Genomic DNA, 17,188 nt, shown 5'->3' on the forward strand with positions numbered 1-17,188 from the left:
CTAAAGCAGCTGATTGGCAGTGATATTAATGATGCAGGACAAGGATAATCTTCACCCCGCGTGGATCGGGAGTGGGCGTAATTGGCAAGAGCAGGCGGAAAATCGGAGAGGACAGAAGGACGGCACATTTAAATTACGAACAGCAGAAATTAATGATTTTGCAGCAAGACAGGGACGACGCCCAAAACAAAAAACGATTCTCATTACAACAGACATCATGCGAAGTAAAGACGCCAGTCGAAGCGGGAAGAAATCCCATCATTCAAACAAAGGTGGCGAGACAGGTATAAGGGGAAACAAAGGAAGAATGACAGGCATTAGTAACACGAGAAAGGTGGCGAAAGCAGAGGAGTTCTGGAAGAGAGATAGCAACCAGCGACTCAAACGCTCGACAATGAGTGACCGGAGGGGGATAGCGGGCCAAAAAGGAAAGGAAGCGGCAGAGGGAAGGCACTTTGAGCAAGATTGCGTGAGAATTGAAATAGAGAGCTCTGAGGAGATGGATTACAGGCAAGGAGAAGACTGCAAAGGGAAACAGTTCGATTCGGGCCAGAGCAGCAGGGGACCGAGGCAAGTTAGAAAAGAAAGAGGGCGGAAGAAGCAGGAGCAGAGGGGAAGAGGTCAAACCCGGCAACCCACAAGCGCAGACGAAGGTAACAGGACGCCGAAAAGGAGAAGGAGGGGTAACAGGACGACCAGCACAGCAATGCATGAAGCGGAACAAGCATACAACGTGGAGACCAATGCGGACATCAGAAACATCATGGACGCGATGGAGGCGAGGGTTTTAGAAGAGCCCTCGGACCTAGAAATGAACGAATGGGCCTCGCAGCTGCCAGACCCTGGCAACACGCGAGGCAGGCTAACTATGTACCGCCGTGCCCTGCATACATATTGGGTCCTCAAACACCTCCTTGCCAAAGCCCTGGAGCAGGTGGTGTCGGAAATGCTGGAGATTGCGCAAGCATCAGCGACTGCAAAACAGGAAGCTGCAAGCCTGGAGGAGCTGGTGCGACAGCAGAACGAACTCCTCAAAGAAATTAAAACAATGCTGACGGAGATGAAGACAGACAGAGACAGCAACGCAAGGGATCGTGGATATGCAGAGAATTAAAAGGCTGGTTCCCTGTTTCATTTTCTGTTTAGAAAGTCAATATTCTGTGTTTTGGGTCTATAGTAGATATGAACAGTTCTCTGGGTAGGAACAGTAGGACTGAGAAAAACTGGTTTACTTTTTGGACAATTGCGGGAAAGAGGTTTTTTGGTCGTGTGATACTGAACAATGCTCAAAATGATAACTTCATTGACTCTCGGAAGGATAGGAGCCAACAGATCTGGTTTCCCCTCGGGGCAGATTGAGGCTCCTTTGTTTTGTACTTTATATGTTTATAATTAATAGATCTACCGCAGCTTACAAAAAAAAAATCAGTGATGAAAATTAATTTGAAAATTTTAAAGACTTAATCAAAGGTTTTCTTGAAAAATCATATTGATATCTTAGGGTCTACCAGTTTCGAACACTTATTGAGGTTCATCATCATGACAAAGTTGGAGATCAAGATCAACAGATCAAATATTTATAACAACCCCTACTAAGGTTCATCATCAGGACAAAGTTGGAGAGCAAGATCAACAAATCAAATATTTATAGCAACCCCTACTAAGGTTCATCATCAGGACAAAGTTGGAGAGCAAGATCATCAAATATTTATAGCAGAGATGCAATGGTAAATTTTTAACAATCATACAGATAAATATTATAAAATAAAATGGAACATTATAGGAAACAAATAAATAATTAAAATAAGCAATTTATTAATTAATGAATTAATAATCAATTTTTAAAACTATCTATAATCAATTTATTAAATTATTTTTATTTATCTAATATTGATATATGACTTTGACAAACATTAATACTTATTAAACATATAAAAATAAGGAGAACACACAAAAATATTTTTTTAGAGAAACATAAACACTACAGGAGAAGGAAACCAAAGAGTGGAGAAAAACAAAATGGGGCTTATGAACAAAGGGAAGGGACCCACAAACTGATGATCTTCTATCCATCATCCTTATTAGGAGTATTAATTTTCTTCTCAATTTCAATTTCAATGGTTTCTCTTAATTTAGGGCGATTGAAATTTTAAACTAAGAGAAGCCATCTAAATTGAGAAGAGAATTAATACTCCTAATAGAGACGATGGATATCAAGTTCGTAGGTCTTTTCCCTTTATTCCTAAGTCCCTTATGTTTTGGTTACGTTTCTCTAAAAAAGTATTTTTTGTGTTCTCCTCATTTTTGTATGTTTATTTTTTTTTATTTTAAATTGATTTTTATTTTTATATTATGTTGATTTTAAATTCTGATTTTTATTAATTTTTTTATTTTTATTATTATAATTATAAATAATAATATTATTATTATTTAAATGATTATAATTGAATCTTCCATATTAAAAGTTATGAATAAGTATTAATGTTTATCCAAGGCATATATGAATATTAAATAAATAAAATTAATTTAATAAATTAATTATAAATAGTTTAAATTTTTTTATTATTAATTTATTAATTATTATATTAATTATATTAATTATTTATTTGAATTTTATAACATTCCATTTTATTTTATAATATTATTTTTATGACTGTTAAAAACTTATCGTTGCATTTCTGATATAAATATTTGATGTGGATCTTGCTCTCCAACTTTATCTTGATGGGGTTCGAAACCTTCGACCTTAAGATATTAATGTGATTTTTATGGAAGACCTTTGCTTAAATCATGAATCATCAAAGCCTCCAATCAGAAATTTTAAAGACTCTTAATATTGTAAAATGGTAGAGTCTAACGAATTGATGGAATCTTGCAATACAATTTCAAGCAAGATAGTGATTTCTTGTTGTTTAAAATGCACTTTTGAATGCATGAATGGATTCAACACCCTAAAAAACCCTTATAGCATTCAAACTTTACAGATTAAACAACTTAAAAATATCTACCAAATTTTGTTCAATTTTGACAAGAAAAAATACTTAGAAAAGAGTCATTTAACTTATTATTTAGACTACACCTTGTAAAATTACATTATGTCAAAGTTATAAATGATACTTAAATTTGGTTAATCAATGATGTTTGTTGCAAGAGAGAGAGATTATCTTATATACAATATTAAGCAAAATAAAAATATATGTGATTAAAAGATAATTGGTTCATAGTTAAGGAATAAATTGAATGTTATAATAGTAGCAAAGATTAAATATGATTATTATTATTATTAGCCTAGATCCATTGTAAGTGATAGGATCAAACCTTTTTTCACTCTAAAAGATGTTTTCATCTCAAGAGATTTGATTCCTCTGAGCGCTTGGTAAATGCGGAGTTAAGATGAATTTAGGTTGGCTTAATTATTAGTTATAATTTTATAAATATAAATGTAATTATTAATTTATGTTTTATTTTATTTTATTTCTACCAAGTCAAAATGTTAAAGATTACAACATCTCTACCATACTAAGATCAAATGTTTATATAGGATTTAAGTTTACTTATGAACCTCAAATATAAAGAAATTTTTTAATTAAAAGTGAATCGTGTGAGGGGAAATCTTGGATAAAATATAATATTACAATATTTATTACCACCCCCAACCAATAAGAGAAACACTAATTAAAATGTAATATTATTACGTTTACATAGGAGTTAAGTTTACTTATGAACCTCAAATATGAAGAAACCTTTTAATAAAAAATGAATTGTGTGAGGGGAAATCTTGGATAAAATATAATATTACAATATTTATTACCACCCCCAACCAATAAGAGAAACACTAATTAAAATGTAATATTATTACATTTTACTTAATATTTGTCGTCATGCCATATTATAGGCATTAGATCTCGGCTCAATGAAAGAATGACATACATCCCTCATACTAAAATGCTATTTTTTTCCAATCACTTTATCTCACTATATAAAGTTTGATGTAAAATAAAGGTGAAAATTGAAGTATTTTATTTATGGAGGACATTGATTTTTAGAGTAACTTTATTATTGTTATTATTTTTAAAGTAAAGTTACACACAACATCCATTGCATATACATATATTCGCTGACACATATATATTTTGTAATTTTTTTAATGTAACATTAAGTGACAACATCTCTCTCATGTACTAGGCTATAAAGAGCCTCTCCGCCCAATTATTATTATTAGTAGTAGTAGATTGATAAATCTCATTTGTCTAAATTTATCTTAACTTCAATTTTATCAAATGTAAAGAATCTCTTAAAATACATAACATTTTCTATAATGTAAAAAATTGAAAAAAAATCTTACACTTCCAAAAATTTGATCCCCTCATTACTTAAATTTACTTGGGGTATAATAGAATTATCTTATTATCATTTCATTTTTAATTCACATCATTGTTTTTTTTCATGTGCATCTATTTATTTATTATTAAAAAGTTGTACTAATTTAAATCATGTTTTTTACATTAATACTTTGTATTGCAAGGTGGTACGACAATTGGAAAAAAAAACATGTTGGCAAGCCCTTGTGTATCCAGGTGTTTGGAAGATCAATCCCTCTGACATGTCTCACCAACCAAACTTAAAAATAAAGAACTTTGTACTGCGAAAAACTCAGGATTACATAGTTTTGCTAGTTTGTGCCATGAGGATTTTAATCCTCCTCAAGCCATTACCACTAGTTGGTCTGCATATTTTCATACAGACCTGGATACAAAATTCACAAGACCAAACACTACACCATGAACGACACATAGACTATTAAGTAAGTACATCATAAATTCAAAACCCCTTCTGATTGGGTGGAACCAAAACACAGAGAACATATAACTACAAAGCCAACCAACACGAATTTTAACCATTATCTGAAGAAGAAACCATCACTAGTACCCTCGTGCTTGAACCTGGAGGATCTAGCAGATCCCCGCTATCAGATTCACATGCAACGTGCCCATCCACATGGGGCAAGACGAGAATCAATCATATCCAAGCAAAAGCATTGATTCTTGAGCATTATTTTTATGTCATCTAGGGTGGTGAAGACGTTATGTCGTTCCACTTGCTTGTCTTTGAGGACCAAACCTAGCAACATCTTCATTTGCGAGTGCAGGGCCACAAAGTTCAAATTTTGCTTCTTCCTGCCCCTAATGTGCCGAGGATCAGGGACCCAATTCGACATATCCTCTAAGATTTTTGAATCTAAGTGGGATTGTCTCTCCACCCTAGCTTGAGTCTCCAATTTGCGAATTTCCTTCCTTCTTTTTGGCGGAACTGTATTGAAGTAAGTGGTAGCTGAGTCGTGAGCAGAAAGCCTCACTCCTCTTTGCCCTTGCAAACCAATGTCCCCTCCCCCTACCTACAACGCATTCGTTGACATGACAACGTGATAGAGATCGGGAGGGCGCACTTGGAGCAACTACTATGTATACCTCTGCTTGCGAAAAAAACAAGAGAAAAGCTAAACACATCTACCCTATCACCAAAGCTACAACCCATTATATCATTCACAAAGCTTGTGACACAAACCTCAACCCAAGTGAAGCACGAGATTGTTGGACATAGGTCACAACGGCCTCTATGTAGTACTCATTCCCCAACACCATTTTCACATAGAACAGAAGACCCCTAACACATAAGACTCTCAAACACCAAAGAAAACCAACCCACAAGAGCCCTTCAACCCACATTAAACCATTCACATGACATTGAACACCATTATTTACACAAATAGTTTGTATTTTAATCATATTAATTTTTATTATTAATTATTTATTTATGTTACTTTAGTAGTTTATGCTTAGTATTATATTATGTTACATGTATTCTTCATATGTGTTTGTAAAATACCTCTATGTTTCAATAATTAGAATTTCATTTCATAGTAATATAATAATATAATAATATTTGGGTGGTAAGTGTGCGAGGGCTTATTTCTTATTGGAAGGAATCGTAAAGTATGGTTTTGCATGGAGCTTTGGCCATATGACAAACAATCGAGCAAAAGCATATGCTCAGTTCCAAAGGTTGTCATTGGCATACTAATGAGCATATGAAAGTTATTAGTATTTGGGGATTCGACAATTATCGTGATGCATGTGACTTATGGTACAATTCTAAAGGATAATAAGTTGACGCAAGTTCTCTTTTGAATTAAAACCCTTAAAATAAATTTTGAATCACTACAATGGTTCCATGTCCCACATGCCAACAATAAATAGGCAAACACAAGTCAATCTTGGCAGTTACAAAAAAATGGGGCAATTAATAGTTGATGGACATGAGTATCATTGAGACATTCCATACACAAGTATTTTAGTCAAAATGAGACTTTTGTGATCTAGTGTGAGGAAGCATATCTTATTTAATCTCTTGTTAGGGGCATGACATTAGTTGTATCTTTAGATGTACTTTTCCTTATTACCTTTGGTCTCTGTATGTTGTACATTTTGAAGGGTTTTCTAACATATTTTCTAGTTTAATTTTCCCAAAATTCAATAGAAATTTCATTGTAAACTCTCCCCAATATGAATGCCCTAAAAAATTTCAAAGTATTGAATCCATATATATAATCAAAACTCCATTTTAAATAACAAAAATTAAAAATTCATCAAATTTAAACTCAAAACTCTAAAACATAATATATTTAAACAACACCATTATTTATTTATTTATTTATATAAAACATGAAATAATGTAATAAATTTAATCACCTTTAATTACTAAAATCTAAATAGTATAACAGTTATGATGTACGATACGTGACAAAATCTAAATGGTAGGTACTACATGACAAAATCTAAATAAGTTCAAGTTTTAGAAGAGACACGAAACATAACATGGATATAATTGATTATTTTAGTATGAGATTGCGAGATCATGTTTTCATGTCAACGTAGAACTTGTATCGAAAAATAAGTTTTCTACGAGGTTTTTAGTGTGATTTGTTTTATTGGAAATTTATAAGTTCTAGTGATATCTCTAAAATTATTTGAATTTGAATGACTAGATTTATTTTACAATAAAAATAATTTATTTTAGATATTATTTTTTGGGATTCAGCTGTGTTAAAAAATTATTTATATATGATCATTTCCATGAGAAATAGTTGTAATTAATTACTTTCTCATGATTTTCGAATAGTCTATTTAGTATTCATTGCATCAGATAATGCTCACTTAATATTTTATTTTTCATTACAAATTTATTAAAAATTAAATAAAACTATAGTATAATAAAAAAATTATTATTATTTAAATTTTATTTAATATTCATTAATAAATATAAAAATTTAATCTAATTTTAAATCAATTTAAATGGTTAAGAAATTAATAAAAATTATTAATCAAAATCTCACTTCATGTATCAGGGAGTTCTAATAATTTAATGAATATTTGTTACAAGATTAGATGTACCTTTTTCTCGATATTTAACATATAAAAAGAATATTAAAAAATTTAGATAAGAAAATAATTTCAAAGAAATTAAGACATAACTTTCTTAAAATGAAATTAAGACATAACTTTCTTAAAATTTAAAAGATAAATATCACTGTGCATTCATCATTAATTTATTTTAGTAATCAAATTTTTAATGGTGTTTTATTAAATATTTTATAAGTAGACTATCTAATATATGTTTTAGTCTTTTTAATTTAATTTATTGATATATTTTTATATGTAAATTATCATATTTTTATGATTTTTATTGAATATATTTTAAGCACGTTATTTAATAGGTATATTTTTTTGTTTTTGTTTTTTGTGTGAATATTTTAGTTCATAAATTTTATTTTAAATTTTATAATAAAAAAATAAAATTATAAATGTGAGATATGTTATTTGGAAAATCTAAATATTCTTAAAAAAAAATATCCAAAATACATTTCAAATAACATAAAAAATAAATTTACACTTCGTTTAGAAAAATATATATTAATTACACTCTTGATTAATTTTTATATTATATTTGATTTTAAAAAAAATAAACAAATTTATACCGCTTTTAAATTATACAAGTACTAGTTTTTATTTTGATTTATAGATATTATATTTTATAATAAGTTAATTTTTAAAATAATTATCAACTAAATATTAAATATTACTATTACATTACAAAAATTAAAAAATAACTAAGGTTAGATAAAAATAATAATTTTAATATAAAAAATCCTAATACATTTAACTAAAACCATAAACAAATAATTCAATAAAACATCGTAATCATGTATACGATAATTAACTATTATTATAATTTATTATCATGGACTCTACATAAATTTGTTTAATGGATTAGACTTTTTTGGGGTAATTAATTGGATTAGTTTAATACACGTAACAATGTTATACTTTATGTTTAGGTTAGTTTGAGAACTTATTGAATTATGACGTATATATTGCCTTAATATAAATATAATGCTTTTCTTTTTGAAAATAGTTTTGTTCCAAAATACTTTGTTAAATAAATTGATAATTTTTCAGGTAAAAACTACTACCAAATATTAAATATATTAATCTGAATTATACGCCCACCTAAATTGATAATTTTTCAGGTAAAAACTACTACCAAATATTAAATATATTAATCTGAATTATACGCCCACCTAAATAAGGATAATAATAATAACTTCTCCTTACCATCGAAACTACATGCATTTAAAATAAATTTATTTTCTTTTATAAATATATATTATATAATTTTACTTTATTTTCTATCAAATATATAACGGTTAAGACTTTTTAATTTTATGGTGGGATATTGGGACTTCGTCATCACTTTTATCTTTAAAATATTGTTCGATAGTCAAAGATGGTTAGGAACCAGTCGCATCGAAAAATTGATATTTTAATATTTTAAAAATATTAAAATGTTTTAAGTTGTAGTGTTTTTAAAGATATAATTTTAATGTATTTTATTTTAAATCGTTGAAATTATAAATTTTATTTAAGTGGTTAAATGATTATTTTTTATATTTTATTTAAATTGGACAATAAAATTTAGATAAAATCTTAAGATTTTGTTATTTAAAATATATTTTTGAATGTATAAATAAATTTAACGCTTTTTAAAAAATGCATATTTTAACTAATAAAAGAAATGATTTATTTCAAAGTATTTTTCTGATTAATTCTAACCAAAATCTTATCGAGATTTTTGAAAGCTTGAGCTTAAGTTGTTCAATTTACATAATTAGAGTGTCTGAGAGGTTTTTCAAGGTGTTGAATCTATTAATGCATTCAAAAATGTATTGTAAACAACAAAAATCACAATCTTCCTTGAAATTGTGTCATCAAATTCTGGTGAAAAAATGTTAGTCCACTCGCAAAATCTCATAACACTTGGATTATGCACACTTCACACTCAAACTTGTGATTTCAACAAATCCTTATTAGATTTAGACAAAAATGACTGGAAAAGATATCCAAAAAAGTGGCAAAAAGAGGCAAAAATAGAAAATTTAGTCTACTCCATTAAATTTATATAGTCTAAGTGTCCCAAAGATTTTTTGCAACACTTTATCCATTTATAAATTTCAAAAGCTTAGTCTAAGTGCCTTAAAGATTTGTTTTATCCATTTATACATTTCAAAAGCTTAGTCTAATTATTCTAAGATTTGTTGCAACACTTTATCCATTTATACATTTCAAAAGTTGAGTCTAATTATTCTATGTTTGTACTATTTTCCTGTTAATATTGTCCAAAATCTAGTCGGAATTTTGGAACATTATAGATCCATCTTAACCACAGATATACCAAGAGCCCAGAGGGATCAAATCTCATTATATGCAAACATCTTTTTAGAATTCAAAACTTGAAAAAATGTTTACACATGAAGAGATTTAATCTGGAAATGCTAGAACATAATTTCTTCTCACAAAAGCCTCCACTCTGAGATGGATCTATAGTGGTTTTGTATCTCTCTATATAGATCATGTGTAATTTTTCATTATTTAAATTGTATTTTTGAATAAATTATTATTATTATTATTTTATATTAAAAATTGAATGAATTACACATTTCCCTCTTCTTAAGAAGTAACTAAATTAGGTGTGGCAGGAGGGGGAGGGATATTACTCAATCCCAATGGAATTATAGAAACCAAATTTGCATGGGGCCTAGGCAGGAAAACAAATAATCATGTATAGATGTATGGCCTCCTACAATGATTGTATATTGCTAAAGACAAAGGAATCAAAGACAATATTATTCTTAGGGATTTGCTAATCACAATTAATTATCTCATTAAGAAAGACAACCCAAAGTATAACTCCCTTGCATTGGTGCTCCAAAGAATTAGAGGACTAGTAGAATCCTTCCATTCCAAAGAATTCTATTATATTCCAATACTTCATAATGTGAATGTTGATTCAAAAGAAAATAAAGCTTGCTCCATGGAAGTGACCAAGCTTGAAATCAATGGCTCTAGTTGTTTTTGTCCCATCCCCTAAGGTTATATGTCTCTCAGTTCTTGGTTCTTCTCTTGGTCTCCCCTTTTATGAAAGTTTTGGAAAAATCCCTAAGCTACTTTACCCTTCTTTCCCCCTATATTTTCCCCATTTTCCCTTTCTCCCTAACCTCCCCAAACCTCCATATCCCCTTCATATTCCCCATCTTGCCACCTTCTATCCCCTTATTAGGCTCCCTGCAAGCGTAATGCTTTGGAGGCATGAATGGATTCCCCTTGATGTGGCATCACACAAAGTCCACTACCATGCATTTGATGCTACCTCATGTTCACATGCTTATTATTACTGCATCTATCTATCTGAATCTTGGAAACGACCTCCATTTAGGATCATGATGGTTTTCATTGGAAGCAGCACTAGGGAATTTAATCACAAAATGATGAGAATTGTGTGGTTGAGCGAGGGAATTAGCAATAAATAAAACTCATGTTTGTATCCTGCATCATCCATGATTGAATTGGCTTCTTGGTCTGATTTTACACCTTTGTGGATTGTTAATTTCGATAAATCTTTGTCCCTAAACTTCACTGTTGAATCAAAGCATTCATCTTTCAAGTAGCTCTGTGAAGAGCTCCTCCGCCTTAGATTCCAGTCGCTTATCCATCTGATTGTTCACTTGTGGGCTTGACACTCCTATTTGTGGGAAATTTGGTGTAAAGGACTCTCTAGCTCTCAAAAAACTTAGCAATGCCTGGTCTTTTATCCTTGGTTGGTTACAAATTGACTTGAACTCTTTTGCATGAAGATAATTCTAGGCTTCATGTTTCCAATTTGGTCATTAACAATAGACGAGGTTCATATGAAACCCCTTTGAGCTAGGCTCATATTCTGTTGCTTTGCATTCTAATTATGGCTTTTTATAATGGTATGAGGCTCTATCGGGTGCCTCTCCACTAGTTCTTAGGTCCTCTATTTGTGGAGGTTTTAAAATCCATTTTGCTCAACATGAGTCTGTTCATTTTAGGCTTATAAGCTTTCAACTGATTATCTTGGATTTTGGGAACTTGGAAAACAATCTAGACTAGGTAGGTGCCTTTTATGACCAAGATACCACTAATTGGAAGTTCACCTTCAATTTCTTGTCCAATTTTGATGGATTTCCTCTGTATAATTTTCTCGGGAAGGTTTGTTCCATCTTCTCATATTGTTTGTTGCTCTGATGGTCTACACCCGTGTATCACCATGAATGATGACTCCAAATCTGAGACTTCATTGGCAGCAAACCCCTGTTCTCATTGTCTATAAGCTCATGAAGCCCTACAAAGGGCTGATTATGATTTGCAGGTTAAGTTCTATCAATTGTATCACTCTCAAATTGAACAAAGTGACAAAATCATGGCCCTCCAGCATCAAATATCAAGACTAGAAAACAAAGTGGATGCACTTGGGGAATTAATAATGGACCACAAGCTCAACAAGGATACTAATACAGGTCACGATTGGCTTCAGAGGATCCAGGCAAGAGAGACATTGATCCCATGTATTTGTTGAAACTTGGCACATATTTAATGACAAAGATACACATTTTTGTTTAAAAAACAGAAGTAACTAAATTATTTTACCTTTAATTACTTTTTCCTTTTTCCTTTTGAGCATTGAAATATTTTACTAAGGTGGCACACATGCACACATTTCATATTGAAATATATTAGTTGACATGGATATTCAAACAATTTATTTAAGTTCTATATTGAAATATTTATAAGAGAAATATATGTTTTTTTTAATTACTTTATCTATGTAAAGTTATATAAAATTATATTATTTAACATAGACATCAAAATATTTTATTTATAACTCCAAGAGTAAAAGTGAAATATTTTTACCACATCTTTTTCATATTGGATTGTAATATTAACAATGAACCACACATAAGCACAATGAAAATGAGATTATTGATGTTTTATAATGCTTTTAATTAAAACTAACCAAATATATATAATCATTTATGTTTTTATTATAGCTTACAATGTTTTTTTATTTAAAGTATCTTTTTAAGGGACAACTTGAGTATGGATGGAATTACACGGGTATGGATGGAATTACACATCACCCTCAGAGTGGGTTGTAAAGTGAGCATTTTGGCTTAATTACAAGTTTGAATTGTGTAGTCTCCACAATCAAAGTGTCTAGAGGAACTTTCAAGATGTTGAATCCATTTATACATCCAAAAATGTTATTTAAACAACGAAAATAATAATCTCTCATTCAAAATGTGTATCATTGAATTCCACTAACAAAAGTAAAAACACACTCATTTCAAAATGCATTTTAAATAAGGAAAAAGTAACACCAACTTGAGTATGGATGAAATTATAGATCATCCTTTGGGTTGTAAAATGAGCCTCTTAGCTCAATTACTAGTTTGAATTATGTAGTCTCCACAATCAAAGTGCCTCCACTATTTTTCAAGATGTTGAATCCATTTATACATCCAAAAATGTTTTTTTCCGGGGAAAATAGAGTTCGTAATTTCTATTAAAAGAGAGATAATAGAGATTACATGCTGTTGATGCCAAGGCATATGTAGTAGTGTGGCGTAGCCACTGTTCAGAAATATTTACATAAAGCTGTCCTGTAGGTGTCACTATGGATACGATGGGGCTGTATCCAATACAAAAATATATAACAGTATCACATAGATGTTCAAAAATATGCAGAGTTTTGAGGTATATAAACCTCGAGCCAAGAACTAAACAATGTAGCGCCGATCAGAGCCATGCAGATATATACAAAAATTGACATGTGGATCAAAATTTTCAGATGGGGAGGATGTCCCCTTGTTGTAGACCATCAATATAGGGATGGTGATAGAACCTGTGCATCCCCTCTGGACTGTATTCTTCAATCATCCAATCGCCTAGAGGCCGATCCGCCGTTTCTTTCGAGAGCCGGTCAGCAGTTGTATTTCTTTCCCTGTAGATATGAGAAACAGTGATCCGGTCAAAATGTGTTTTTAAAAAAACAATTTCTTCCAAGATGTGTTTCAAAGAATATGTATGACAGATAGATTTATTATTTGCCCAATCAATCACTATCTTTGAGTCCCCAAAAATTTGAACTTGTCGACAATTTTTTGATAGTGCAAAATATAGAAGATGTCTCAGTGTAATAAGCTCAGCATGATTATTAGTACCCGGGCCAAGACCCAATCTCAGGTGAAAATAATGTGTTTCTGTTATATGAAATAGAATACCCCCTCCACAACCATGAGCCGGTGCAGCCCCATCGAAATAGGCCCAAGGCATATCCCTGTTAATGATTTCGGGCATGATATGCCTGGGAGGATTTGTTTTGTTTTCAAATGGAATTTCTGTGTATGCTGCGCAAATGGAAGGCGGAAGAAGCTGCCAGTTAACCCTGCCCTCCTCAAATATAATGTCATTGCGCTTGTTCCAAATGTACCAGGACACCACTAGCGGTAGATTTCTTGCCTTTTCCGTAGTCACCGCAGTCCACCAATGCGCCCAGGCTGTAGGAATATCAACTGCGTGCCAGGCAGTGGTGATATTGAGGGACTGTTTGACCTGCTGCCAAATATCCAAAGTGACTTCACAGGTGAGGAATAGGTGGGGCGTAGATTCCTCCTCCTTTCTGCAGAGTACGCACCAGGTAGGTCCAGCAAAAGCCCGGTTTTTGAGATTGGCCCCTGTTGGTAGTTTATTCGCTAAAATGTTCCACATTAGAAGTCTGGCCCTAGGCTGTGCTTGAAGATGCCAGATATCCGACCACCAGTTTTTGTGAATATCAGGCTTCTTGGCCTCGATGATCTTTAAGTAGCCGAGCTTTGGTGCATATATACCAGATTTAGCAGGTGCCCAAATGAGTTCATCTTCCTTCTCATGTAGCTTGATGTGTGTTTCAGTGAGTGCCTGAATGTATCTTTGCCAATGTTCAGTCCATTCATCTGTCAAGTGCCACTGTTGATCCGTTACCCATGCTTGTGTGAAGATGGTAGATCGATGTGGGTCACCAATCTGTGCTAGATATTTGATGCCCCCATTGTTGAGGTGTCGGATCAGGTCTTCCGGCAGGAGGTGAGCGTTCCCTGACCCAGGCCAAGGGTCTAATCCTATACGGACTTGTGCTCCATTACCTATTTTCCATAAAAGGTTATCCTTGATGAGAGGCAAAGCTTTTAGAGTAGCTCTCCAGATCACAGAAATGCCCTGATAGTTCCAAGATGGTCTGCGAAGCCAATCTGTGATATTGGAAGGCCATATGTATTTTTTATGTATAACTTCTGCCCATAAACTGTCCATCTTGAGGAGTGACCAGCCCTGTTTTGCTGTTAAAGCTTGTGCAAATTCTGAGAGGGATTTAAGCCCCCACCCACCCCATTTCTTTGGCATGGAAACGAGGGACCATCTTGTCCAAGCAAATATCTTTCCCTTTTTATTACCATTCCACAGGAATCTGTTACATATTTGTTGAATTTTTTGTAAAATGCCTTTCGGAATCCATGTGAGGGACATCCAATAAACTGGTGTGGCCTCAAGTACTGATTTGATCAACTGTAACCTGCCAGCTTTTGACAGTAAACGATGATGCCAGCAGGTGATCCTTTTTTCAATTTTGTTAATAAGCCACAACCAGTGTTCAGTTTTATATCCATCCGGCCTTAATCTGAATCCGAGATATTTGATACCTTCCAGCAGATTATTTTCCAGGAAGGGGAAGAACTGAATTGCCAGCTGAGTTTCCTGTTGTGTACATCTCATCAATGATCTGGTGGATTTGTCCCTGTTGATTTCCATGCCCGTTGCTTTACAGAAGAGTAGGAGAATATTATTTAAAGCAGTGCTATCTCGGACGCTACCATTGAGAAAGATAAGTATGTCGTCTACGAACAATAAGTGGGTAAGGGAGTACTGATCAGTAATTTTGAGACCACTGAGTTCCCCATTCCTTTTTGCATCCTCAATGAGCCTACTCAGCCCCTCCATAACAATAAGAAAGAGTAGGGGGGAGAGTGGGCAGCCTTGCCTGATTCCCCTGTTGATGTAAAAACGTTCTGAGGCTGCGCCATTTATAAGGATGGCAAAGGAGACAGAAGATACACACCCCATAATCCAGTTTATAAACAGATGGGGAAAGCCCAGATGGATAAGAATCATTTTAAGGTATAGCCAGTTTACCTTATCAAAGGCCTTTGCAAGATCAATCTTTAAGGACACACCTTTGAGGTTTTTCAACTTGATGGAATGTAAAGCTTCCTGGGCAGTGCCTATGGCTTCTTGGATATGGCGGTTTTGGAGGAAAGCAAATTGTTCAGCTGATATATGTGAGGACAGGATAGGTTTAATACGGTTGGCTATGATCTTGGCAATGATTTTGTAGAGGCAATTACAGAGGGAGATAGGGCGAAAATCATTGAAGGATGAGGGGTCATCGGATTTGGGAATCAAGGCAATGAAGGTCTGGTTCATAGGCGGATGAATGTGCCCCGAGATCCTGCTTTCCTCGACAACTGCTAAAAGGTCCGCACCCAGCAGATCATAAAAAGCCAGGTAGAATTCCACAGGCCAGCCATCTGGTCCCGGACTCTTATCTTTCTTAAACCATTTAAGTGTACTTTCCAGCTCTTGTATAGTGACTGGATTTGTGAGGTCTTCAATATCTTCCTGTCCAACAAAACGAGGGAACTTTTCTGCAAGTCTAATGATATCTGGGAGATTTACAACATTTGGTGCCGTGTAGAGACTCTTGAAATGTGATACCCCCAGGCTAGCCAGTTGCTGGTGAGTAGTAGCCCATCCATCTGGTTCCCTTGGTAGCCTCCAAATGGTGTTTGATGCCTTTCTGCCATTGGCAAGGTTGTGAAAGAATTTTGTATTACAGTCCCCCGCTTTGAGCCAAATGGCTCTGCTTTTGAGTCTCCAATGCTCCTCCTTTTCTTGTAAAATCTTTGCTTTTTGCCCAAGCAGTTGGTTTAGTAGTGCTTTGGAAGCGTCCGAATGATAACCAGTCCCTCTCTCATCAGTCAATGAAGCTATCTGAGCTTCAGTATCTTTCAGAATCTGTTCGTCTCTGTTCCTCTTAGATCTCGCCCAGTTCTCGGTCATTACTTTGAGCATCTTGAGTCTCTCACAAAAATCTAGCGCTTTCCTCTAATCCCGCAGTGGGGGCTGTGATGCCCAGAAGTCCGTGACCAACTTGATATATTCCGGTTCTTGGAGAAAGCCGGCAAAGAATTTAAAGGGAGACCGCGACTTTGAATTTTTGTCACTAATCTGAAGAAGAATCGGGTGGTGGTCTGATAGCCCCCCTGAACTGACCCATTGTCTGTATAAGGGGCACTTCTGTATTAGTTCCTCATGTATCATAAACCTGTCCAGTCACCTCCCCAGAGCAGCCTCACCAGTACATTGATTGTGCCATGTAGGTAGCTTCTTATTCATGGGAATATCCACAAGGTGATGTGAGTCACGGATCATTTGCATTTGATCCGCAATAGGATCACATTGAGCATTTTGACCCCAGGATTCTCCAACTCCCAATGAGAAGTTGAAATCACCCCCTATCACTGTATTCTGTGTGATATGGTTACCATTTAGGAAATCTTGCCAGTAAGGTAGACGATTCTGGTTAGGCCCATAAATATTGATAATTCTGATCGGGATACCCAGGTCACCCAAGATTATATCCATACTGAGGAAGCCTCTGCCCCCCCAGGCAGAGAGTG

General features: G+C 33.6%; 1 protein-coding gene across 1 annotated transcript; it reads right to left on the minus strand.

The window, feature by feature from the left end:
• Window positions 1-13,090: 13,090 nt before the first annotated feature.
• On the minus strand, window positions 13,091-16,568 carry LOC149182365 (uncharacterized). The gene is made up of 4 exons (XM_089414537.1): window positions 16,423-16,568; window positions 15,992-16,305; window positions 13,700-15,778; window positions 13,091-13,107 (listed from the first exon to the last, which is right to left on the minus strand). The coding sequence occupies exons 1-4, from the start codon at window positions 16,566-16,568 to the stop codon at window positions 13,091-13,093; spliced, it is 2,556 nt and encodes an 851-aa protein (XP_089270663.1).
• Window positions 16,569-17,188: the final 620 nt, after the last annotated feature.

The sequence above is a fragment of the Pinus tabuliformis genome, chromosome 3_2 (assembly GCF_031772625.1).
Source record: "Pinus tabuliformis cultivar Carrire ecotype Pingquan chromosome 3_2, CPIR1, whole genome shotgun sequence".
NCBI lineage: Eukaryota > Viridiplantae > Streptophyta > Pinopsida > Pinales > Pinaceae > Pinus > Pinus tabuliformis.